General features: G+C 40.6%; 1 protein-coding gene and 1 pseudogene across 6 annotated transcripts in view; both read left to right on the top strand.

Annotated features, from left to right (window-relative positions):
• Nucleotides 1-27337, top strand: part of PDCD1LG2 (programmed cell death 1 ligand 2) — a 97959-nt gene that overhangs the window by 19105 nt on the left and 51517 nt on the right. For 4 of the 6 annotated variants that reach the window (XR_009447601.1, XR_009447600.1, XM_059656743.1 and 1 more), the window contains exons 3-5: nucleotides 4741-5040; nucleotides 13310-13579; nucleotides 20315-20449. Coding sequence is in view for 3 of the 6 variants with exons in the window: in XM_059656743.1 (XP_059512726.1) it covers nucleotides 4741-5040; nucleotides 13310-13579; nucleotides 20315-20449 (705 nt within the window). In the remaining 3 variants the exon portion in view is untranslated. Of the gene's footprint in view, nucleotides 1-4740; nucleotides 5041-13309; nucleotides 13580-20314; nucleotides 20454-21847; nucleotides 22042-27337 lie in introns of those variants that run through there. The other 2 variants (XM_059656745.1, XM_059656744.1) reach the window with 2 other exon arrangements.
• On the top strand, nucleotides 5625-7694 carry LOC132211927 (S-phase kinase-associated protein 1-like; annotated as a pseudogene).

Here is a 27337-nt window from a genome sequence, read left to right as displayed (position 1 = left end):
CAAAATATTGCTTAGGCATACATATATTTAAGATAAAACAAAAAAATAAGCAAGAGAATGATAAACACAATATTTAAAAGGTGATTACCTTTGGTGGAGACAGTAGATATATGTTATTAGTAATATTCTAGTTCTTGGGTTTTAGTAAGCACTGGTAAGTATATATTTTACTGAATTCAATATCTTAAATTATTTTTGCATTTAAACCTTTATACCATACATACAGAAAACCATATAAAACAAATGTAAACACTGATGCGACCACCCAGGTTAGAAATAGAACCGTGCTAGCTTCCCAGAAACTCTTCACCTGCTCCACCTCAACATGACCTCCTCCCAGAACACTCTCTGGAGCGCCATCCTATCTGTCCTTTTTATTTCTCCATAAAATAAGTTACTAAAAATCATTCAAATAAATTTTAGTAAGCAATTGGCAAACATGCCCTTTATAGTTTTCATATCAGCAAATATAGACATCCTTCATTTTTAAGGGGCACTATATATATTTTATTGGACATGCTGTTATTTATTTAAATAGTCCACTATTGATGGACATTACAGTTATTTTCCTTCTTTTTTCTGGATTAATGCTTAAAGAAATGTGTATCTCCTAAAGATTGTGATGAAAATTGATTCTCAGTATAATTCAAGTAAACCACTAATCATGAACTCTTTTCTTACTTGTGTGCTCTGAGGATGTTCTACTGTGTTATCTATAAAAAAAGTTTAAAGTTTGAAATAAAAATTAGTGGAAAACATTTTCATTGTATTTTGAAAATATTTATTTTTAAATTGATGTATGGTAAAATTTACTTTTTTACAAAAACATCTATGAGTTTTGACAAATGAATAGTCAAAATCACCACCACAGTCAAGATTTAGAACAGTTCTGTCACTCTTGTCAAACAAACAAACAAAAATCCCCCCTAACACTTTTTAAAAAATATATTTTTATTGATTTCAGAGAGGAAGGGAGAGAGAGAAAGACATTTAGTTGATGAGAGAGAATAATTGACCTGCGCCTCCTGCATACCCCTACTGGGGATCAAGCCCTCAACCCAGGCATGTGCCCTGACCAGGAATCAAACCATGATCTCCTGGTTCATAGGTTGACGTTCAACCACTGAGCCACACTGGCCGGACCTCCCCCAACTCTTAAGACCAGACACTCACTCTGCTCTGTCCTATAGTTTTAACTTTTCCAGAATGTCATATAAATGGGACCATTCATTAAACACTTTTTTTGTTGAGCTTCCTTCACTTAGCATAATGCATTTGAGATTCATCCATATTGTTGTATGTATCAATAGTTCATTCCTTTTTGTTGTTGAGTATCTTTAACTGTATGTATGTACCACATTTTGTTTATTCATTCCTCAGTTGAGGGACTTTTGGGTTTCCTATTTTTGGCAACATAAGTAAAGCTGCTATAAACATTTGTATGTAAGTGTTTATGGGAACATAGGTTTTCGTTTCACTTGGTAAATAAATATCTGGGAGTGGGATTGCTGGGTCATATGCTAAATATATATTTACTTTTTAAGAAACCGTTAAACATTTCCATAGTGTCTATACCATTTTTGCATTCCCAACAGCAAAATATGAGCGTTCCAATTGTTCCACATCCTTGTCAACACTTGGTATTGACATTGTCATTTTCTTTTTTTAAGTCAGTCTAAAAGGTGTGTGGAAATATCTCATTTGGTTTTAATTTGCATTTCCCTAATATCTAGTGATGATAAGCATATTTTCACATGCCTATGGCCATTCATATATCTTGTTTGGTGAAGTGTGTATTCAAATTATTTGAACAATTTTAATTGGATTGTTTATTTTCTTATTGTTAAGGGTTTTGGTTTTGTTTAAATATGTTTTCATTGATTTCAGAGAGGAAAGGGGAGAGAGAGAGAGAGATAGAAACATCAATGATGGGAGAATTCTTGATCAGCTGCTTCCTGCATGCCCCCAACTGGGAATCAAGCCTGAAACCCAGGCATACACCCTGATCAGGAATTGAACCGTGTCATCATAGTTCATGGTTGATGCCCAACCACTGAGCAACACTGGCTGGGCTTCTAGTTTCTTATAGTTTTATTTCAAAACCTAACAATATCTTGTAATTCATCTTGTAATACATTTAAGAAAGATATTTACTTTTGTCTTTTGTCATGAGTTGGAGGAAAAAGTAACCTAAATTTTACTCTTTTCATTGATGTTTCTTTCTTCATCTTCCAAAGATAGATAAAACGGAGGGCGGGGGGGGGGGCACATGACCATGGTGATGCTTGATGTGTCACTCTGGGGCAGGGCTTACACCCTGGGTCACTCCACTTATTCTATCTTCATTCTCCAAAACTACTTCTGTTGTGCCCTTCTGTTGTGTTGTGTGGCATACAACACAGAAGAATCAGGTTGGGGGATGGATTTCTAAGCTGTCTCCATGCAGAGTTCCTATACAGAGGAGTGCATGAGTCAGCTGCCCAGAGCAGGCTTCTATCTTGAACCAGAAACTAGAGTTTTCTAAAAACTGTGGCTTTTCTAAAGCAGCCCCCCAACTTATAAGCACATTAGGTAGGAAGTAGGAACAAGTCTATGGTTCTGTTGTCAAAGAGAAAAAAAAGTATAAAATTAGCTTAAAGAGGAAGCTATCTTGGGAGGCAATGCAAATGATTTATTTTGTGTTTACTGGAGATGTGACAGGTGCTGGCTCCCATTGATTCCTGATTGCAAATAAAATGTAAAGTTACCTCAAGAACTTTCAAAAAGACGCCAGCACTATAAGTGCACCCTAATTGTATGCATGTTGAACTGGATTATATAGATTTTTATCTTTTGTTAAAATGTAGATTCAGTGGATCAATATATTATTAAAGTATGTGTATATTATATAAAATTTTTCAAAGGCTCCAGCATTAGTCAAGGCAACTGCTTTAATTTGCCTAAAGAACCTGCACGTGTGAATTTTTCATGCCCTGGCCAAGTCCTTTACCCTTTAACTTAGTCAAGGGCCCCAAATAATGGAGAAAACCTGTTTAGTCTGCTTAATTTTGTAGTCATGGAAATTTTCCAATTTTCTCCTTTGTCTGATAACTTCAGGAGTGCAATGCTAGGCTGAAGCTTAATTTAATAGCCACAAGGCATATAAAATAGAAAACAAATGTATTTTCCTTAGTACAAAGATAAAAAAATATCTGTCTCACTCATGGATGTAGTATATACATGCCAGTGGATATATAGTCATATCTGTAAACTTGTTAGGGGTATAGGTTTTCAAGAGACATAAATTTGAATTCCAACTCCATGACCTTGGCTAGTGTATCACTTCTTTAAGCCTCGGTTTCCCCAACTGTAAAATGGGGGTAGTAACTCCTACCTTGCAGGAATTAGGGAACATCAAATGAGATGATGATGTAAAGGTAGCCCAGTGTCTGGCTCATTTTATTTAATAAATATTAACTATTTTCTACTTCCCATTAAAAGTCTCAATGCAGACCAGAGTTTTAACTCAGCTTCTCAAATGTTAATGTGCACACCATCAATCAATCACACTATTAATACTAAGATGCAGGTTCTGCTCCTGTAGGTCTGGGGCAGGCCCTGAGGTTCTGCATTCTTAACTAGCTCCCAGGTGAAACTGAGGACAACACTTTCAATGGCAGGAAGATAAAAGATGTTTGCAAGTGTTTTATTTGTCTAACCAGTGGTTCTCAATGTTATTTAAATATTAGGAAAATAAAAAAAATTGATGCTAGCCTCACAAAAGAATTAGAATTTAATTTTAAAGGATTCTAAGTGGGGCCAGAGCATTAGTATGCTTTAAAAGCCTTCCCAAATAACCATTAATTTCCTAGTTATTCTGAGGTACTCATATACATGATTCATGTTTGCTAATTGCTCTTTTCTCTTGGGAACATTAGCTGAAAAACATCACCTGTCTGAGAGGTAGCATGCTTTATGCCTACAGCCCTGGTACACACACACCCCTGTACGAGGCAGAGTGGGGAAGCAAGCAGAAAGTGTATTTTTGTCACAGGCCCAGACGGTCAAGAGGGGAGTTCTGCTGTGTGCTATGGGGAGTTCCAGAGGAAGTTACAGGCGTTCCTCTCATGAAGAGAAAGCATAGTGTGATAAATACATTTGTTAAATAAGTCGCACCCAGAGTCCTCTAATTCTTGTTATATCTCAGACTCAGCAACTAATCTTCCTCGCAAGCCCCATTTCTCTTCCCTGTTTCCTATTTTTTCATGTGTAATAAAGTAAAAGAAGAAAGTGCTATGAGGGAAGTTCTAGTGTAAATTCCTGATCCTGGCTCATTGAAGGTGGTGAATGCATTTTGATAAATGAGTTAGCAGAGGCTTAACACATAGTAAGAACTCAACACGTGATAGTTGTGATAGTTGTAATTATTATCACTGGTGAAAGGTAAGTCACATTGTTTCAGGGAATGTTGTAATTTGGTTCACATGGAAAAAGATGAGCCTGGATAATAGGTGGTAGGAGGGCCATCGGGTGTACAGGTGGGGAGTGTTGAGAGGAAAGAACTACCTCAGAACAGTGTGCAGAGAATTCCACTCCTGCCCAGACTGGATGGGGAAGGGACAGAAATGAGCCCAAGCAATGCCCAGATAATGATGGATATCCCCTAGAAAAGCGGGGTGGCCTGGGTCTCTTTGGCTTCCACTCTGCACAGAACTGAAATGTCAATGCAGACAATGGGAGAACATCTTGTTTTCCGTGTAGCTTTATTCAGAGTGGTGACCCCTAAGGAACTGTACACAGCGGAACACGGCAGCAATGTGACCCTGGAGTGTGATTTTTACTCTGACGATGACCTGGATGTTGAATATCTACAAGCCAGTTTGCAAAAGTTGGGAAACAATATATCCTCGGACAGCACCACTTTGCTGAAGGAGCAGCTGCCCCTGGGGAAGGCCTTATTCCACTTCCCCCGAGTCCAGCTGAGCGATGCGGGGAAGTACCGCTGCGTGATCATCTATAGGAGCTCCTGGGACTACAAGTACCTGACTCTAAAAGTCAAAGGTGAGTAGTTTCGGGGCCTGGAGTCTGTGGAAACATCTTTCCAACAAGGACCTAAAGAGAGCTCGAGCTAAAGCTGGGAGGATGGTTCTAAGGAGACAGAGCTATCTCAAAGAAAGGAAAAGTACCAGTTCAGAAATAACTTTTTACATCTGAGTACAGGCTACTGAGGTAAGGGAAATAGGAGCAGGAGTTGTAGGAATAAATGGGGCTAGAGGAAACCAGGACATGAGTCCTTGAAAGGTGGGGAGGAGCCAAAGGTTGGCTGTGCCTAATTCACAGTTTGTTTGAGGAACAACATTACTTGATTATTAAGCTACTCTTTGAGAACAGCTTATTCCCCCCAGTCCAGAGTTATTTAAACCAGGGTTTGCCATCTATTTATGAATTAAAATATCAGTTTAGTGAGTAGTAATCAGGTAGATGTTTTCCCCCAATAAAATGAGTGAACAGAATGAATAGAATAAAATACATCAGAGGTTGTATGTTGTGTCTGTTGCCTCACTCTGGGTCAGTCTAAAAGGTTTGAAGGATACTACTCTAGTCCAAGCCTCATTAATTGCTGATGAAGCAGAAATTCACAGAAGTGAAGTGGGTGGCCTGAAGGAGCCCAGGGTAACTCCATTGGCTGGAGCATTGACCAGATGCATTATAGATGCACCAAGGTTGCAGGTCGGTCCCCGAGTAGGGGCACATGCAGAAGACAACCAGTGAATGCATGAGTGGTTAGAATAATAGATTGATGTTTCTCTCTCTCTCTCTCTCTCTCTCTCTCTCTCGCTCTCTCTCTCTCTTACTGTGCCTCTTTCTCTCTTTCTAAAATTAATTTTAGAAATAAAATAAAATGAAAGTTTAAAAAAAATAGCTGTCCCCATTCCTCCGTGTTCAGGGCTCTTTCCACTACAGCAGGATTCAAGAACCTAAATCTGGAGAGATCTTCACAGAGGAAGGGAGAGAGAGAGAGAGAGAAGTATCAATGATGAGAGAGAACCATTGATGGGCTGCCTCCTGCACGCCCCCCACTGGGGACCAAGCCCACAACCCAAGCATGTGCCCTTGATCAGAATTGAACCTGGGACCCTTCACTCCACAGGCCAATGCTCTATCCACCAAACCAAACCAGCTAGGGCCTGCCTTCTATCTTTATTGCATTTTCTACATCCAGACTTAAACTGGGAGGAACTTCCAGAACACTGAAGTTAGTCTGAGTTCAATTAACAGGAAGAGAGAAGACTGTACATTTCATGATCCCCTAATGGCCCCCACGTTTGTTGATCTCTATTTGAATGCTGTAAAGCATCTAGGATTTGGGGGCAATTAGGGGCCAAACATCCCACTTTTTCTCTGTGGCTCAGGGCTACTTTTTATTCTTGGGAAGGCACTCTGCTTGCTTCCTCACGTAGACAGGGATGGCTCAGGTGTGGAGCAGATTTATTTCTTAAATATTAATTAATTACTTAAACAACTAATTAATTTCTTAACTTGTTAAAAGTCTCCAAACTAGGGTATATGGGGATCACAAAGACTTTATCTAAGAAGTGCATAGGCACAGGCAGTTTTAGGAAATGAGTTTCTCAATTTTCATCTTCCCCAAGTACTCTTTCCCCAAACTGAGTGTGCCTGAGAATGTGCCTTCCAGGCAAGGCTCTTGGGGTTCCCCTAGAACACTTCCTCTTTTAGTATTGCTTTCTTCCACTTCAGAAAAGCCCACCTGTCACCCATCATGAATACAGAGCATTGCCCCACAGTGTAAAAACCTCCATAACCCGGTAAGTGGCCTTGTTCTCCACTTTTTTCTTTTGATTCTGCTGATACCGTCCCGCTCTCGTCAGCCTCCAACCCGCCCTCTCCTTGAGCCCGAGCACCATGCCTGCAATTAAATTTCAGAGTTCTGATGGAGAGATATTTGAAGCTGATGTTGAAATTGCCAAACAATCTGTGACTATCAAGACCATGTTAGAAGATTTGGGAATGGATGTTGAAGGCGATGATGACCCAGTTCCTCTACCAAATGTTAATGCAGCAATATCAAAAAGGTCTTTCCGTGGTGCACCCACCACAAGGATGACCCTCCTCCTCCTGAGGACGATGAGAACAAAGAAAAGCGAACAGATGATATCCCTGTTTGGGACCAAGAATTGCTCAAAGTTGACCAAGGAACACTATTTAAACTTATTCTGGCTGCAAACTATTTAGACATCAAAGGTTTGCTTGATGTTACACACAAGACTGTTGCCAAAATGATCAAGGGGAAAACCCCTGAAGAGCTTTGCAAGACCTTCAATCTCAAAAATGACTTCACTGAGGAAGAGAAGCCCAGGTACACAAAGAGAGCCCGTGGTGCGAAGAGAGTGAAAAGCTGTGTCTGACACTGTAACGCTGTAAGGATTGTTCCAGATACTAGTTGCCCTGCTCTGTTTAGAATTGTTAATATTAGGCAAACAGAAGACAAATGCAGCAGCAAACCAATTGTATGAGCAGAATTTTGTCCTCATTGCATGTGTAGTTTGGGTACAGATTCCAAACCTATGGCTGCGTTTTTTCCAGTCTGATCAAAAGCAGGGGCCCTCAAACTACGGCCCGCGGGCCACATGCAAATACAAATATTATATTTGTTCCTGTTTTGTTTTTTTACTTCAAAATAAGATATGTGCAGTGTGCATAGGAATTTGTTCATAGTTGTTTTTTTTTTAAACTATAGTCCGGCCCTCCCATTGGTCTGAGGGACAGTGAACTGGCCCCCTGTTTAAAAAGTTTGAGGACCCCTGATCAAAAGTATCTTTTTTCTTTGCTCTGAATAAAACTGAATTGTGGGTTCTCTATAAAACAACAACAACAACAAGAAAAACCTCCATAACCCTAAACAAAAGAGTAATTAGAAATATTAGTAACTTACCAAACTATAATGACCAACAAATCTATTGCAGATGAGATATCGAGTTCTCTGTTTTCAACAAAATTGAAGGAGGCCCTAATAGATGAGCACCTGATAATAAAAGATGAAGTAATTGTTGCCATATAAACATAAGGCTTTCAAAGAATGAAATGCCTTACTTCCATCCCCACCAACTTATTTTTATGGGCAAGATTCCTTAGTCCTTATAGTTATTAAAAAAAATGACAGATAGAAATAGAATTGATGTTGAATCTTGTCTCATTTCAACCATAAATCATATGGATCCTCTGATTCAAGAACAAATCAGGAAGAAAGCCCCATTCATCCCATAAGCGATACATTTCCAATAAAAATTTATGTTTAATAACTATCAATATTTATATTTTTATGTTTTGATTTCACATGTGCTAATAATAATGGAAATTAGATTTCAATGCAGAAGAAAGCTTTGAACACTTGAAGCCTTACAGTCACAAGAAAAAATATTTAATTTTAATAGCCGCATGTCACGTTTGGTTGCAAAGAAACATGGAATAATCAATAAAAGACCTTTAAATATGATGCATTAGGATAAAATCCTATAGAAAAGTGGAATGGAAATGAAGGTTCAAAGAATAAAAAGAAACAAAGTAAAGCTCTGACCATTAGAGAAAAATTTTTGTATGCACTTTTCAACAGATGGCAGTGTCTATAAAAAACTTTCTTCCATATCTAGATGACATTAGGTACATATGTAAGAGTGAGATAATTGTTTTATTAAAAATATAAATGTTTCCAAACTGCTAAATGTCATATATTTTTCCAATCTAGAAACACTAAAAACTTTAAGAATCAACTTAACATGTGAGAGGGTGCACACTGCATCACAATTCTTTTCGGAGAAATGCAAGGGAAAAAAAAGTTGACCATTATCACCTAAGAGTATTTTATCCTGATCAGGGATCTCTGAAGGAAGCAGGAGAACTGGAGCCCTAGTTAGGGTTTGCTTACATGAAATAGGACTAAAGGAAGGACGAGCTTTTTCCTTAAAATGTCTGACCTATGGTATAAACATTGAAAATATTTTTTTGCACTTTCTTTAATGTCTGGGCAACAGTTCATATTAAATGTATGAAAAAAGAACTGATTAACAGATTTCAAAAGCAAAGGGGGGGGAATAGAAGGTAAGATGGCTGGAGAGTGCAGAAGAAACAGTAACAGGAGGCTGTAGCTTCTGAAAAGCCAGTTTGCAACTGCAAAAACGGTGAAAAACCTGTCCAAGGGAGATCAGGGAGCATGGCGCGGGCGGGGGGGGGGGGGGGGGGGCGGCGGGGCGGGGATACAGTGGCCCTGAGAGGCTGGGACAGCCCAGGAACTGAGCTCACAGGTTGAGAACCGGCCTATGCAAAGAATCCCCAACAGACACAGAGCAAGTACTAAGAAGAGAAGGACCACACCGACCTGAAGGCCTGGACAAAGCATGACGATGAGGATGGGAGAGAGCCAACACCTGGAATGAGCTGAGACTTGAGGATGGGAGACAGCCAACACCTGGAATGAGCTGAGACTTGCAGAAGTACCTCAAATCAACAAAAAAGGCCCCAGAGAGACAGTGCAACTTCAGCAAGTGGAGGATGGAGGAGGCATGGCTTCCATTCTTAATTATTAGAGAAATGGTCTTCACCCTAAGAAGGGAAGACAAAGGGCATAGGGAGGAAATAGCCCAAGAGGAGCGATGTGGTAGTGAAAAGATGGCTATGCTTTCAGCCTCTAGGCCCAGAGAAAGCACTTGCTAAAAGAACTTACGGATGGGGGCTCTGATCTTGGTGTCTTTTCTCCATTGGGGAAACAGAAGGGAATAGGGAGTTAAGGAACAATGAATTTTGAAGGGGAGAAAAGCTCCTGGGAATTATAAACTGTTTAACCTGAGGTTCCTCTCCAGACAAATGAGAGCAATCCTAAAAAATTTTTGTCAGTGATTATTAGAAATTTGTTGGAATTGTTTGAGGCTAGGACATGGAAACCTACTTTTTTATTTTAACCTTAGTTACAGTCATTATGATGATAAAACAAACAATACTATGTATAGCTTATCTTTATTTCAGCAATGCTAGAGTTGCCAGTAATTTATAAATCATATAGTCAAAGAAAACAGAAACCACTTAAACCAGTGGAGATTTAAATCAGGAAATCTTTTGATGGAATAGACTGAGAAGCCTACCTAGGAAGCTGCTACCACCAGTGGGCTGGAGGGAAAACAGGAAGGCAGGTTGGTGGAGCATCGGGCCCAGAGTCACATGATAGACTCTAGAATCCCAGTGGGCCTGTCCAGTGGTAGCGGGAGCCAGGGAAGAAATGTAGCTGTTGCTGGAGAGACAAGTATAACACAAAGCATACCCTAACATTTTCCCCTCTCTCACCCTTCAAGCTTCCCATCATGTTCCTATTGGCTGTCAAGAACCCAGAATACACAACCTGCAGGACTCAGTCTTCCTGCAGTAAAAAGCAGAGGAGAAAAATTGAGAGATGGATCTGAGGACAAATAGGCCCAGGACCCACACAGCACACACCTTGTGCATAAAATAGTAAAATGTGGGTTGAATAGTAGTAGTTACCTGTATCTATAACAGACAAAACAACTAGTAGTTGTTGAGTCAGGGCCAGCAAAGGGTGATTGATGGTCTTGGGTCAACCTGGAGAGAATCTCCAAGTGCCAAGGGGTCTGTTACAGCCAACCAGGCTAGGCAGTAGTTCATTTATTTAACAAAATTGATATTATGACCCTAGCCTGTTGGGCCTAAAGTGTGCTCAGCGCATAGGAGGTAATTAGTCACACTAGACTTTGTACTGCTTACATAATATCTGGTATATAGCTCACGTTACATTGGGAAAAAGAAAGTGAATCCAAAAACTGGTATCTAGCACTGGGTTTGATAACTATGTCCTGTGAGAAATGGTTGATAGAAAGAAATCTGTTTATCTACAAATGAACTGACTATATGGAGTTTCATTAGTTGTTTTCAAATACTGGAAAAGTTGCCTTCTCATATGGAAGAGCTAATAATTACTAACATTAACTGAGTATTTATTATGTTTTAGTCACATAACTCATTTAATCATTCTAACTCCTATTAAGGATAAGTATTATTGTACCAGTTTTATAAATGAAAAACCTGAAGGCTCAACAGGTCGTGTAACTAGCCCTTGGCTCAAGCCCAGTCAAACCTTTCAGATTCTGAAGCCCATGTTCCAACTACTGTGATTGCCATGTGTTGTTCTACTAAACCAGACAAGAACCAATGGTCGAAGTCACCATGAGGCAAAATTTGACTTGGCATAAGGATGCTTTTTTCAATGAAAGTTTAACTTTTTATTGTTTAATGATGGCAATAACTACTTCTATAAGTAAGAGCTTCCATTCATAGATTTACTTAATGAAAAGTTAGTTATCTCGCAAGTTACTAATATTAGAAAAGAAATATTATTAAAAATAAAAAGGGACATTTCATAATGATAAAAAAGTCAACTCAACAGGAAGACATGTGTGTACATCAAACACATAGCTTCAAAATATATAAAACAAAAATTGGCAGGTGTAAAAGGAGACATAAACAAATCCACAATTATATTTGGAGACTTTGAGTCATCTCTATCATAATTGATGGAACAACAACAACAAAAACTAGAAGAGTTGAACAACATAGCCATCTTGACCTAACTAACATACATGAAACTTCTACCCAACAACTGCAGAATATATTTCCAAGTGCATGCATCAAGGTATTTATCTTCCAAAGTTACTAAAGATATTTCTAGAGCAGTAAGTTGGGCTAGTTGTATTTTAAGACCACTCCCACCTCTGAAATTCTAAAATTTACTCATCTTTTCCTAAGAATAATATCCTCAATCCAGCTTCCTCATTGTGTGTTGCTGGTAGTGATGCCATTTCAGCCACTTCCCAAATACAAGAGGCTGTGGCAACATCTTGAAGTTTTATAAATGTAGACGTGTTATCCTGTCCCTTCCCCAAACTTTGCTGATTCTTTTAGTTGAGCATCTCTCTCCCATCTCCATATATATATATATATATATATATATATATATATATATATATATATATATATATAGAGAGAGAGAGAGAGAGAGAGAGAGAGAGAGATGATAGATAGATAGATAGATAGATAGATAGATAGATAGATAGATATCCAGGTGCAAGCCTTAGCCCAGCTCCTGATTCCTCACCCTCCTAGCTCTGAAATCACCTATCAACTTGGCCATGAAGATCAGCTTCTTATCCCAAGCTACCCTGTGGAAGCAGGCCAGACCTTCACCCACAACACACTACTCCTATAAATTCATTTATGCTCCTCCATCCCCCCAAATTCCCCAGAGCTTCAGAAATAACCTACAACATGACTATAAGAGGACATTGTACCAAGGAGGGAAAAGTGTAGATAAGTAACAAAATGAGTAAATGAGTATTCAGAATGCATGACTGATTATTAGTATTTGGCTCCAAGACTGGTTAGTCTAACTGGTTCAAGTCCTTCAGTAGGCTGGTCCAGAACCTGATTCTCCTTGTATACTAGTTCTGGGTACTCCCAAGTCCCCCTGGAAAACACCCTTCCTCTATATTGCTCCATCCCTAGACATTTTCAGTTGCATAGAGAATCATCCTCTGATGATGATTCCAATACAAAATTGAGAATACAGTAGCTGTGAAGGGCATGAGTTCAAGTCCTCCTCCATCCATCCCTGATTCCAGCTGTTTCCTTATTTACAAAATAAGAATATGAATTTTACCTACCTCACAAGGTCCTTGTGTAGTTTAAATGACATAATGTATATTAAGGGGAAGGAGTCAGGAATTAGAGCCACTCTCCCCTGCTCCTCTCCATGTTCTAAACTACGTGAGCAATATACACAAGAATTAATACCAAATGGGAAATGACCTCCATTTTTAAACTAATAAGTGGATAAGAACATGATTTTCCCCTCTCCTTATTCTAGGGCTTCTCTGGTAATTTACACAGGAGAACATGACTTAGACTAGAGTCCTTTTGTTTCTTGTTCCTTCAGCTTAACCTAAGACTCCAGGTTTGCAGATCAGACTCTAAGGTCACTCATCACACAAAGCATTCAACCTCTCTAGCTTCAGTTACCTCCAACAAAAATTAGGAATATCAACAATACCATTTTTTGTTGTCTTGTAATACTTAAATAACTCAATGTGTGTAAAATAGCATATCTGGGACAAAGAAAATGTTTTTAAAAAGTAAAGGCATTATTACTTAATATTGATAATGATTACTTTTTTAATTTCATATGGTATTGGGTACAGAGCTCTACGGGAATCAGAAAAGAAAGACTTATTTTTTTTCTTCTTCTGTCGCCCAGCTTCCTACAAGAAAATAAACACTCGCATCCTTCAAGTTCCAGGAACAGATGAGGTAGAGCTCACCTGCCAGGCTGAAGGGTACCCCCTGGCAGAAGTCTCCTGGCCGAATATCAGTTTTTCTGCCAACACTAGCCACATGGAGACCGCTGACGGCCTCTACCGGGTCACAAGTATCCTGCGCCTAAAGCTGCTCCCTGGCAGAAACTTCACCTGTGAGTTCTGGAACGCTGATGTGAAGGAACTTACTTCAGCCATCATTGACCCTCAAGGTAAGAGCAGCTGCCCTTCCTATCAGTCACGTTTCACTTGGAATGAGTAATTTGAGGAGAGTGTAATAAAGGGACTACTTATGAAGTTATGATCAGGATTTAAAGAAACTACTAGGATAGTGAAGGACCCTGGGGCTTCAACAGTAGGGGAGCCATGACCACATTGGAGAGGTGACTGAAACCTGGCGAAGGGAGCTGTAGGGAAAGCGCCATGTGGCAGAGCGGTGCCCTCCAGTAAGAGGACGCTGCCCCTCGCAGCAACTGCCAAAGGGTGCAAGTGGTGAATAAATATCCCAACCTCCTGCTCCTCCCACCCTCTGGCCTCCTTCTGGTGCCTCCCATTATGCTAGATCCGACTGGCAGTCAGAGAATGAGGGAGTCCACTGATCTGGTCCATAAAGATCAGCCTCTCAGAGCTCAGAACAGAGTGTTGAAGTGTAGATAATGGATCCGAAGAGGAAACAGAAAATATCCAGCACAAAAGCTAATCACTCAGCGGGATGAATATCACTTTCCTGGCTTTGCTGCCAGATAAATGGTTTGGGGGTTTTGCAGGAAAACTGGCCTCTCACAAAAGATCTTGCAGAGCTTTCACTGGCTATGCCGAATCCCATACTTTAAGAACTTCATACACTAGCAAAATTTCAAATGCTTTCTGAAGCCTGACCATTCTTTTATGTGCCAGGTAAGGACATTTATTTGCCAAATAAGAGCAACTAACATCTAGTATCGCAATCATTTCATAAGAGACAAAGTCATTTATCATCAAATGTGCAAGTCTCCTGGTGGTCCTATAACAAATTACCACAAACTTTGTGGGCTTAGGACAATACAAATTTATTATTTTACATTTCTGGGAGTCAGAAGTCTGAAAAAGGCTTCACTAAGCTCAAATCAAATCAAGGAAGAATGCATTTTCTTGTGGGTTTGTTTTGTGTTTTTTTTACCAGCTTTTAATGGCCATCTGCATTCCTTGGCTCATGGACCCTTCCTCCACTTTCAAAGGCAGCAGCTGCATTACTCAGACCTCTGCTTCTGTCATCACATCTTTTTCTTTAACTCTCTTGCCTCCCTTCTCTACCTTTTAGGGACCCTTGTGACTACTGGGACTCAATAATTCAGGATACTTGACCCATTTCAAGTTCCTTAATATAATCACATCTATGAAACCCCTTGCAATGTAGGATAACATATTCACAGGTTTCAGGGATTAGAACATGGACATCTTTGAGGGGAGTCATTATTCTACTAGCATACAAATAAAGAATATCATCTCAGAATTAAGGACATTCCCTAGTACTGGCTAATTTGACTATAGAAAATTAACTGTGTTGTCATTATATGTCACTTCTTGTCCTTTGTCTTACAAAACTGAGCCTATGATAAGGGCTATTGGGCATGCAATTGTTTAGGTGTTGATCCCAGGGAGTAGAAATGAGAGGTTTAGGAGGAAAGAAGGAAAAGCAAAATAAGGATGCATTATCGAAGTTGATGTGGGCAACAGGAGCTCAAATATGCAAGGACTCCCTGAGCAGCATACAGATGGCCTCCTAAGATGTTTACTTATAGGACTTCAAGTGGAAGGACTAATGCATCTGCTTTCTCCTCCATTGGTTGACAGTTGTGAGCTGTGCATGTGTATGGTCTGAGTGAGCTCCCCCAGCATCTGTAGCATCAGAGTCATCCCAGGACAGAAGGCAAATATCCACTTGACAGAATCACTGACCATGAAGTGAATCAAAGCCCAACTAGGATTCTACCCAATCTGTGGCTGAACTCAGGCATCAAGTCGAGAGGGAGTGAGGCAGGGCTACAAGTCTAATCTTTGTACTGTTCAAGCCCACGCATGCCCTACATTAAGTCCGCTGTCTCTGAGCCTTCAGGCAGGGAACCTGCAAAAGATATGATATGGAAAAAATGGTGGAACAAACTACTGTTCCTGCTCCTGCAATTGATCCCAATTGATATTTATCATCTATCTCATCCACCATACATTCTAGATTTCCCTCACTCAGCACTTCACATGCAATAGTTTGTTTGCCTGGGGGACTCAGACTTCGAACCCTTAGTTGCCTTACCCTTAGCTGATTCAGGTTGCTACAATTGCCTTTTCATTGTTATTAATGGGCATGGAAGTAACCAGAATCAGAATTGGTGGATCCCTGAGTTCTAGACATAGTTTTCCTTGCCTCCATTATGTAATTGCTTTCAAGTTCTTCATGGTAATTAAGATAAATTACTCCACCAATATAATAATTCTTTTCTTTCCTGCTGGTCCAATTTCCAAGCTCCCAACTGCCCCCAATTCCCTACCTACCTACACGTCTCTATACAATTCCAACACTAATGTTAGCGGTGAAATGAGGTAAAGAGAGGAGTCATGCTAAGGATATTGATAGAAATAAAGACATTAGAAACATCATTTTTAAGATCAACTTTGAGTGAAAATAGTTAACTAGGCAAGCTGGCTTTTCAATAATCTTTATTTCTGTTTTTATCACAGCTAAGACCACCAGACTTTCTCTTTATGAAAATAGAGCTATAACCAATTCATACTACCTCTTTAGAGGCTTAAATACTAACAATCCCAGGGGACTTTATTTTTCCTCGACTGTCCTTATGTTTACTCGACTATCCTTTGATATGTGGGATTTTCTGTTTGGTTAAGTGTTGGATGGAATGTGGTTTTCTAGAACACTTATATAAGGATCTCCACAGAGAAATACAGGCCTGGCTAAGATGAATTTGGAAACAACTCGAATCTGCCTTTTGCATCAGTGTTTTTTCTTCGGGTTAGAGAAGTATAAGGGCAGACCGATCATTTCTCCGGAAGCCTTGAGGCTGTGAGAAGTTAAGAATAAAGTAAGGCGGCCCCTCTCTCTCTGGGGAGCCAACACACCTGACTGAATAGTCAACAGTTGTGGGAGAGACCTGTGGGGCCTGCATCAAAGCCTGGGATATCACTCATGAATGCAACCAACAGGGAGATGGAGAAATCTTTGCAATTAGAAATTCTCAACCTAGCTTTACTCATCCTCCCCAGCTTTAAAGTCATCCTACTATCCCCTGACATGATCCTCTGCTCCAGTCAGCTCCCCTTCCTCACCATGTACTTTCTGAACTTGCTTGACCCTCTCCCACCACCATGACCTCTTTGCTCAGGCATTTTATTCCACATAAAAATCATTATTCACCAGCTCCAAGTCCACTCTCTCTCTAGGGCAGCTCAGGTAACCCCAGGATACAAGCAGTCTCCCCTCATCTTGCCTCCTGAGACCAATTGTGTCACTTCTTTGTTTGCTTGTGACTGTACTTATCTTTTCTCTTCCATTACTATTTTATTTTCCATGTATTTTAATTATTCACATGATTCTTCTTTATACCCAGATAAAGCAAAAACAGAGTACTCTGTTCATAGTAAGTGCTCAATCAAGGTCAGACTAATGGGTTAAAGGCTTAGTCTTAGATGATCTCAGACCCATCATCCCAGCCTCCAGACTGTGTGGACAGTCAGATCAGAGCAGTCAAATGATACCCTGGCTTGTGGTACAAATACCTAACCACAGTCACACATCCTCCCACGGGTTCCTAGCTTCTATTTCTCAAAGGCATTTTAAGTTGTCTTATGACTATCCCCTTTCTACTCATTCTCATAAGTTCAGCTGCTCAGTGCTGATTTCTGTGACCCACCACAGGTTTTTCCAGAAGTCGATGAATCAAAGACAGCAATGAAATTCTGGGGGTGGGTGGTGCTCCCATGACTCTAGAATGGATGACCGAGCATCCTAACTTTCCATCAGAAATTAAGGAGCAGTAAGACGATTTTCCTTTCAAAACAGAGTTCAATCTGCTCAGTCGGTTGTTGCATTTTCATTAGGAGGTATCTAGTGAGACTGGAGCCCAGATTCTTATAGGGCTGGCAGAGAAGCCCTTCTAGGAGGCCTGGCAGTGACTCTGGCAGTTGTCAAGCATGCGGGCCCTGAAGTCAGATGGGCTTGAGTTTCAAATCCTCTCTGCTACCTATGGCTTTGAGAACTTGAGCCACCCTAGAAGTGTCCCTTGTCCTCCTTTGTTGAATGAGGATAAATAATGGTAGCCACCTTACAAGGCTATTGGGACTGTTCAATGAAATATAATAGTAAAGTCCCTAGCACTCAGAAAAGATGGAAACAGGAAAAAGAACGGCATCTTTAGCAAGAGGCATGGCTTCCTTGTGAGTGGATAGGACTGTGAGTAAGGATAAAACAAATTGCTGTCCCATACAGCATCACATCATTGTTAAGTAGCATATAAATATTAGAAAACATTTTAGAATAATACATATAGACTAAGAGACCTGAAAATATAGTGACTCAAACAAGACAAACGTATATTTCTCCCTCATGCAATATTCAGAATTAGAAGGTGGTTCAGAGCAGGTAAGTAGCTATATTCCATAAAGTCATTCTGTGGTCCAGGTTCTTTCCATCTTTTTCTGCCATTCTCCAGGGTGTTATTCCTGTTGAATTCTCAAGGCTGGGTCCCTGCCATATCCATGTTTTAGCCTTTAGAAAGGAAAAAGAGGCATATTTAGTGTTTTAAAGCCAAAACTGAGAAGACCCATTCTCTTGGCTTGACATTAACTTACATGTCTGGCCACACCAATTTATAGGGGAGGCTTAGAAATGTAGTCTCTGAGAAACCATGTGTCCAGCTAACACCTAGCTAACACTAGGGACGAAAAGCAGAATGGATTTAAGGAACAAGGGGCAGTCTGCCACAAGGTAACTGCTGACAAGGAACATTGGGGTAGGTGGACTAAGTAGATGGTCAATTCAGCCCAACAAATCCTTACTGACACCATTCATGTAGCAGTGCTTGGCTTTATAGGGGATTCAGAGGTGACTTAGATAAAGTCCTTGCACTTCAAATACTTACAATCTAAGCAGACTGATGTTCCATTGGATGTTCAACTTTAGAAAGTCTTCGGGGATGAGTAAGCTTTTGTATGTGGAAAGGACTATAAGGGAACTGGACAGGACAAGTGCCTGCATAAAGGCCCTGAGGCAGGCACTTTTCCTGTTGTGGGAACAGTGAGGATCCCAGGACTCCCTGACTCATGGTACAACATGCGGCAAGTGCTTAAATAGCACTTCCTAGGGGTGAAGGAGACGACTGTAATCAATGTGGGTTATCTATTGAGGTTTGGTAACTAGACTTACTGTGGTGATAATTTCATAGTATATACAAATATTGAATCATTATGTTGTACACCTCAAACAAATGTAATGTTGTATGTCCATTATACCTCAATAAAAATATTTTCTTGAAGGCTGGGTTATCCAATGTATGGATGAGCCAGCCTTTCTACTCCTTTTCCTCCTTAGTGTTCACCACACTCTTTTAGATAGAGAAAAGTATCTATTGGGCCAGAGCTTTGGATCAGAGAGATATGGGTTTGCAATTTCAGCTTTGCCACTTGCTTAGCAGTGATGACCTTAGAATCAGTGGTTCTCAACCTTCTGGCCTTTTAAATACAGTTACTCATGTTGTGACCCAACCATAAAATTATTTTCGTTGCTACTTCATAACTGTAATGTTGCTACTGTTATGAATCGTAATGTAAATATCTGATATGCAGGATGGTCTTAGGCAACCCCTGTGAAAGGGTCGTTCAACCGCCAAATGGGCCTTGACCCACAGGTTGAGAACTGCTGCCTTAGATAGATTATTTCTCATCTTTGAGCTTACTTTGTCAATTCTCAAATAAGGGGCTCAGATTAAATGATGTCTGTGCCCTTCTCAGCTAAAACTGCCTATGGTTCTCAGAAGGCACTGTGTTGGGGGAGGGGAGGCAGTGGGCAGGACTGAACCTTTCCCCCTGAGCAGTGTTTCCAGGTTTTTCTATGTTTATTTCGTATAAGTTACTCCATGAGCACCATGACAGAGAAGCAAACTTCAGGTTTATGGAAAAGGCACAGCCTTGTGTCCCCTTCCATTTCCCTGCAGTGAACCTGGCTCCAGCCCTGTCTTTGGTCAGCCTGGGCCCCCATTCTAACCTTTAGATATTCATAGCTCCCCTTTATAAGGTTTTCCTCAGGCTCCCAAATTACTTTCTCATCCACTTCTCTACTAAACTCATCTTTTCCACAGTGCCAGGACCTTCATTAACTATGACAAGGGGCTAATTATTATAATTTTCAATGACTGGATTTTGTATGTGAATACTACCTATAAGATTTTATTTCTTCCACAGGATCCTATAATTCTTTGAAATTTAATAAGTAATGAATATAGATTCTGAGCACCATGACAGAGGAGCAGGGAGACAGTTTTGAACTGAGAGACTACCCTACTGGAAAGATAAAGAGAGATGATGATGATAATAGGTAAATAGGTAGATAGGTAGATAGATACATAGATAGAATATGATACATGTGTCAGAATAATGCAAAGCATGGAATCTGGAACAAGACAGCCTAGATTATATCTCGATCTGACACTTACTGTATAACTCTGGGAAAGCTTCCTAGGCCTCACTTTTTTTACCAGTAAAATGGGGTCATAGTTGAGCCTGCCTCCTAGGGTGGTTATGAGGAGTGAATGAGCTGGTTCACACAGGGCTCATAGAAAGTACCTAGCATGAATTAGATGCTCAGTGCAAGTTGGCCATGTTGATTATAACCCACTCAGAAGGCCAGCTTGTTGATTTACATCTGAGCTACCATGTAATTGTGGTGCTTTTCTTTCACCCAGGTGAGATGGAACCCGAGGTCCCTTCAACTTGGCTGCTTCATATTATCATCCCTTCCTTCGTTATTGCTTTAATATTCATAGTTACAATGATAATCCTGAAAAAACAACTCTGCCAAAAGCTTTCTTCAAGAAAAGGTAGGTGAGTTTTATTCACAGTACCCATGTGGACTGAGTGTCTGCAGTGAAGGGCTCTGCTTTCACCACTGGCCTCCCGCTTCCCGGTTTCATACCAAACCCACTCAATGGTTATGAATTGCTTTGGGTTTGTCCTGATGATTTTTCCCCCAGAAGAAAATGGCTCTAGTCTTCAGTGAGATAAAACTCTTACACTGAATATTTTAAAAGGAATATTTCGTTTCTGTGGCTGAAATCATTTGCTTTATTCTTTGAGCCGAGAAGTGCCATCAGCCTCATGAGACTGGTGTTATTTTGGTAATGTTGGACAGCTATGTGGTCAGCATTCACTGGTGGGAAGATGCCAGGATCCTTTCTGACAACTCCTTCAGCTCTCAGCTCTCCTTGCCTCATTCTGGATAGGAGCTGGGCTAAGCCCTCCCCTTACCCCCAGGAATCTGAATCTCCTGGTTGGGTAAGAAAAGAAGAAAAGTGTGTGAGGTAATTTGTTTGGTGGCACCCTGAGGTCTTTCAGCAGATCCCCACTCCTACTGTGCCAGCCGGGCGGGACACAGCATGCCTGCAGCCTTGGAGCGCTGGACTGAATATCTGCAGTCCCATCTGGTGCTTCCCTAAACTATCCCTTTGTCAGCACCCAACCAGCTCTTCCCAAGATTGATACACAGCCTTGTCTATAGAAAAAGAAATGGCATCTGGGAGTAACTCAATAGAATTTGGGGTGATCACTATTTGAGGATTGGGCGATGTTTAGGTGGCTGTTTTCCCACATTTACAATCTAACTTCTATATTCTCATCTGTTATGAAATATTATCATACTCTATTTTTGCCCATTGCCCTCTATATGCATTAGCTTGGGTAATATCCACAAACCCCTCTAAGGTAGATTTAAAGGAACCATTGTCAAAAGAAGGGAGGAGGGAGAAAGGAAAAAGGGAAGGAGGAAGAAGAGAGAAATGACAAAAGTGGAGGGGAAGGACGCTCCACCATAAAGAGGGAATCACAAGTTCTTGTTGGACAAAACTTTGACTAAACAGAATTACTTCTGCAAATCTGTGACCTCAGAGTCATGGCAGATGCAGTGCAGTTTATTAGAATATTATCTTTATACCATATTTCCAGGCCTGGGGCCTGAGAACCCTTTAGTCACCTCAGAAATGAGCAGTAGAGCCTTCTGTCCTTATTCCCTTTTGGAGAATAAAGTGGAGTTATACTCAAAGGTAGAGCAGGGGAAAAATCCTCCCTTCATCCCTCATCTCAATCTCTAGAGTGAGTGAGGACATCAGTAGCTCCTGGGTGCAAGGCTCAAGCACCAACTGCAGTGGAGAGCTTGTTACTAATAAGGGCTCAGTGAATAAATTTGCAAGTGATTCCTTTTTTTGTTTGTTTGTTTTTAATGAAGCAGAGCGAAATCATGGTTGCCTGTATAATAACCTCCCTCTCTAACAATCGTGCATTGGAATCTGCTTTCTTACATTGGAGATACACGGATACAAATGTGGAAACGTGGTGGCCATGCACAAAAACTCATGTGTCACGAAAAAGGTTGAGAACTGCTGGTTCTGTGGATAGAGCTTTAAACCAAAGTCAGAAGGTTAGATGTGGAGCTGGTACTATCATTTATTGGTTCTATGGTCTTGCGCGAATCACCTGACTCCTTTGAGATGATTTTTCTATCTGTAAAATGGGAAGCGACCTGGGAATGAACATTTTGCAGTTGATTAATCCATTCTCACTGCCACTACCAAGGTTCAACCTGGACTAGGGCAGAACCCTCCTCACTCATCTCCCTGCATCCACTCCTGCTGTCTCCAATATGATTGACTTTCACTTTTAGCTAGCATGAGCTTTTAATTTCTCAAATCTATCATGTCTCTTCTGTTCTGATCTCTTCCATGACTTCCCATTGCTCACACACCCATTGGGAAGTGTGACTCATGTATGCAGTTTTATACGGCACCACTACCACCTTTGTTACCCATGCTTTAGCCATAAAGGATTTTCTAGTCTTCAGAGCTATCCCCCTCTTTCAAATCTGAGTTTCTCATATAGTATTTGCTCTTCTTAAATTACTTTCTTTTTCCTTGTCCATCTGAGTTGGTGTCATCCATTAAGTCTCCACTAAACTATCACTTCATCAAGCCTCCCCCGAACCTACCCCCTCACCACACCCATTACATTAAATTCCCTTGTCAGGTGCTTGCCTAGCACCTACTTCTCCCTTCAGTATACTCAGCACACAAGTACATAGGACCTATTTTAATAGCTTGAGCTAAAACCGCAATTGCATCTCTTTTCATTTTCCAATTAATTCCTCAAGCCACCAGCCTTCCCATCTTAGCAAAAAGTCCAGTGTCTCCTTCTTACAGTATGTACTTCCCCAACTCCCACAAACTGCCAGGAGGCTTACTTAGCCCACAGAGCCAGTGCTGCTTCTGAGAAAGCTACTGGGGAACTAAGTCAGTTCACCAGAGAGCCCTGGTTTTAAGCTGCTGCGGTTTCTACTACTGCCATGCAACATCCCTGTTCCCTCCAAGTGTCTCCATCCACTATGCAAAGGTACCCTTGCTGGTTCAGATCCCCACACAGACCAGAGCGATGCAAGATGACAACTCTCCTGGCTCCCCTCACATGTTCTGGCCTCACTCCCAAAGCAGGACCCTCAGGGGCTGATAAGGGTGGAGGGCCTTCCTGCCTCAGCCATAGCTGTGTGCAGCCAGCCTCTTCTGCTCTCAAACCTTCATGTGGAGCCTGGGACACCAGTCCTGACTTCCTTCTCTGGAGTCATTTCTGTTCTGAACTCCTCAGTCTATTGGAGAGAGTCCATTTTAGTCCCTTTCTGTCCAGAAAGCTCCTTGGCTCCTCAACACATTTATCCGCTTATGCCTCCGACCAGCTCTGCACACTGAGGTTTTTGGGGAGGGCAGCCGTTGCCAGTCCATAAAAGGTTCATTTACCATCCCCCACGAAGAGGGACCATTCAACAGATCAGGGCTCCAGGGTGATACTGACATTATTGTAAAAAATAAGGTCAAGTTCTGTTTCACCTGTTAGTCTTTAAGTTTCATAAGTACAGGGGCTATGTTTCTCTTATTCACCAATATATGTCCAGTGTCTAACTCTAAAACATTACCTGGCAAATACAGTTCTTCAAGAAAACTTTAAACATTGAACATACTACATGCAGGTACATAGGCTAAACTTCTTTGTAAAATATACTAGTCACATGTGGTTTTTAAATTTAATTGAAATAAAAATTCAATTCCTCTGTCACATTTTAAGTGCCTAAATATTGCAAGTGCTTAGTAGTCACGTGGGTCTGTATGGGACAGAGCAGATATGACTAATTTCCATCTTTGCAGAAAGTTCTATTGGACAGCATTGTGCTAGACCCTTTGCAGTTAATTTCACAAAAACTGCTTGAGGCAGGGAATCGCGTCTACTTTGTAAATGAAGAAACTGAAGCTCAGAAAATATTTCTGAAGTTATATAGCTGGGCTTGAACACAGGTCTGACTCCAAAACTTGTGGCCCTTCGTTGCAAAAGTGCTTAATAAAAATTGGCTCAATCTGAATACATTTTACATTATGATTATCTTTGGGCAATGGAAAGAAAAGGTCTCAACCCAAAGTACTTGAGCAACGTGTTCATTGACCCGCTGGGCCAGTGGCAAAGCCAAGAAAAGAATCCAGAAAGAATTGTGAGCTATAGAGACCAGATTTCCAAAAAAGGTCTCTAGATTTCTATTTCTCAAACTCTTTATGCTAAAGAACCATTTTGGTTTTGTTCAAATTTCTAGTATGTTAGAATTGGTACTTTTATAATATGGAAAAATTACTAATAATGAAATGGAAAAAAACAAAGACATAAAGCAATAAGCCCAATTTTTACTAGAGTTAATAAGTATAAAATGACATTTGAATAAATATATTCAAAAATATAACCTAGTAAAATAATTACTATAAAATATTCTAAATGTTTACCCTGCACTTCTGTACTTATCTCATTGTGAACAAATAAACAGTTCACCTACCAGCACCAGCTTATAGACCACACTTTTGGTGGCACTGTCCTAAAGGATTGACCAAGGTCTTTCCAGGGATTTAAACCAAAGGCCAAATATGCAGGTTTATGATGTATAAGAACAACAGAGAATGGGAGCACTTACTTCAAGCATTAGAGAGAGGCTCCCCTGAAACTCCAACATTCCAGGGCAATCCCTCTGAGTTAATCATTGGGCTCCTTTCAAGTACAAATGCTCTTGGAGGAGACTGCATTGCTGAATTAGAGGCCCAAGATGGTCATGAGAGAGTTACTAAAAATCTGGTATACAGAGCAAAAACAGAATTAGACGCAGACTGAATTTAGATAACCAGGAAACTGCAGGGTATGGGCATCAAGCCCCGGAAGAAAATAAAAGTGAAAAGGAACATGTGAAATCAGGGATTGAGAAAAATGAAACCAGGGAAACAGTGGGGAGCAGCATCCCATTATGAGAAATTTTGGCTTCCACCCTGAGTTACTTTGAACCAGTATCAGTCATTTATACCTTAGTGCAAATTAATTGATCAGATCTTCTGCTCTCTGTAGGGCAGAGGGAAGGAAGTGGCAGTAAATACTAAAGCAGAAGAGGGAGAGAAAATTCTGGAGCCAGACATTTCCTGGACTGAATCCCAAAGTAGCAATCCCTTGGCCTCTGAGTGCCTGGGGTCAGGGTCAGACAAAGGAATGGCAATGGGAGCCTTCTTTGTTCACAATCTTGCCAATGGGTATGGTTTTACATTACTCATTATTCAGAATGAGTTCTCAAGCCATTGAGACATTTAGACTTCTATATGTGAATTTATTTGGATTTACTCTTTTTATCTATAATAATAAAAGCCTAATATGCTAATTAGACCAGATGTCCTTCCAGACAAAGCCAGGACTGTGAGTGAAGCCTGGGACCTGGGTGCCAGAGGGAAGCTGGTGCTGGCAGCAAGGTGGGGGGGGTGGGGGAAGGAAGTTCTACTCTTGCATGAATTTCATGCATTGGGCCTCTAGTATATATATAATGTATTTTTGCCGGGAGCCAGTCCATCCTTGCTGTTTCAAGGGACCTGGCATATATGGCATACGGTTCTTAATATGTTTGCTCACCTTCTTGGCGCTGTGTTTTAACCAAGGTCACCTCTCCGAGAAAGGTTGAATCCCCAGGTAGGGATTTTCCCCTGAAGTTAGGGAGGGAATAAAACCCCTCAACTAAGTGCCAGGCGGGTAATTAATCACTTTAACTATGAACAATCATGCTTAAGCTACATAATCTTTACTCCCTGGAATGGAGATAAGAAACGCCCTAACCTTTGTAATAGAGATTGATAGGATTGAATCAACTGGTATAAATACAGATGTAACTAGACAGCAAGACACAGAACTCAGGAGACAGAACTGAGAAGAGAGAACCTACAGACAGAACCTACACAGAACCTACAGACAGAAGAACTTTGCTGGAGAGAACATGGCAAAAGATCCTGGACTGAACCTGACTACAGAAATTGGCAAGAGAACCTGACTAGAACCTGGTGACTGAACCTGCCTGGAGAACCTGAGCAGAACCTCTCTGGAGATCCAGACCAGAACTTGGCTGGAGATCCTGGCTAGAGATCCTGGCTAGGCTGCTGATCAACTGAACACTGTCTCCGTGTCCTTCCTTCTTCGCCGACTCCGTCTACGCCTTTGGGAACCCCTGGACCTGCTGGGGTTGGACCCCGGCATATTTTTATTGATTTCAGAGAGAAAGGGAGAGGGAGAGAGAGAGAGAATCATTGATCAGCTGCCTCCTGCATGGCCCCTACTGGGGATTGAGCCTGCAACCCAGGCATGTGCCCTTGACTGGAATCAAACCCAGGACCCTTCAGTCCACAGGCCAATGCCCTATCCACTGAGTCAAACCAGCTAGGGCTGGATTTACTTTTTAAAATACTTTTTTATTTTTCAATTACAGTTGACATACAACATCACATTAGTTCCAGGTGTACAAACCAGTTATTAGACATTTATATAACTTACAAGTGATAGCCCTTACAAATCTAGTACTCATCTGGCACCATACATAGTTATTACAGTATTGTTGATTAGATTACCTATGTTGTACATTACATCTACATGATTATTCTGTAACTACCAATTTGTACTTCTTAATCTCTCCACTTTTTTCACCCATTCCCCCAACACCCCTACCACCTAGCAACCATCAAAATGTTCTCTACATATGAGTCTTTCTGGTCTGTTTGTTGCTTTGTTTTGTTTTTTAGATTCCACATATAAGTGAAATCAAATGGCATTTGTCTTTCTTTCTTTGATTTATGTCACTCATAAATCTATCTAAGTATATCCATGTTGTTGCAGATGGCAAGATTTCATTCTTTTTTTATGGCTGAGTCATATTCTATTGTATATGTGCACCACTTTTTTAGCCATTTATCTACTGATGGGCACGTAAGTTGCTTCCATCTCTTAGCTATTGTAAATAATATTGCAATGATCATATGGATGCATATGTCTTTTTCATTTAGTGTTTTGGGTTTCTTCTGATAAATACCCAGAAGTGGAATTACTGTCCTTTTTTGTCTAGTTATAGCCTTTGTTTAAAAATATATTTTGTCTGGTATAATTATTGCTACCCCAGCTTTTTTGTAATTTCCATTTTCATGAAATATTTTTTCCGTTCTTTTACTCTCAGTCTGTGTCTTTTTTAAATTATTATTGATTTCAGAGAGGAATGGAGAGGAAGAGAGAGATAGAAACATCAATGAGGAAGGAGAATCACTGATTGGCTGCCTCCTGCACACCCCCTACTGGAGATCGAGCCCACAACCTGGGCATGTGCCCTTGATTGAAATCGGACCAGG

The sequence above is a fragment of the Myotis daubentonii genome, chromosome 11, assembly GCF_963259705.1.
Source record: "Myotis daubentonii chromosome 11, mMyoDau2.1, whole genome shotgun sequence".
Classification (NCBI taxonomy): Eukaryota; Metazoa; Chordata; class Mammalia; order Chiroptera; family Vespertilionidae; genus Myotis; species Myotis daubentonii.
This window is presented reverse-complemented; position numbering and strand designations above follow the sequence as displayed.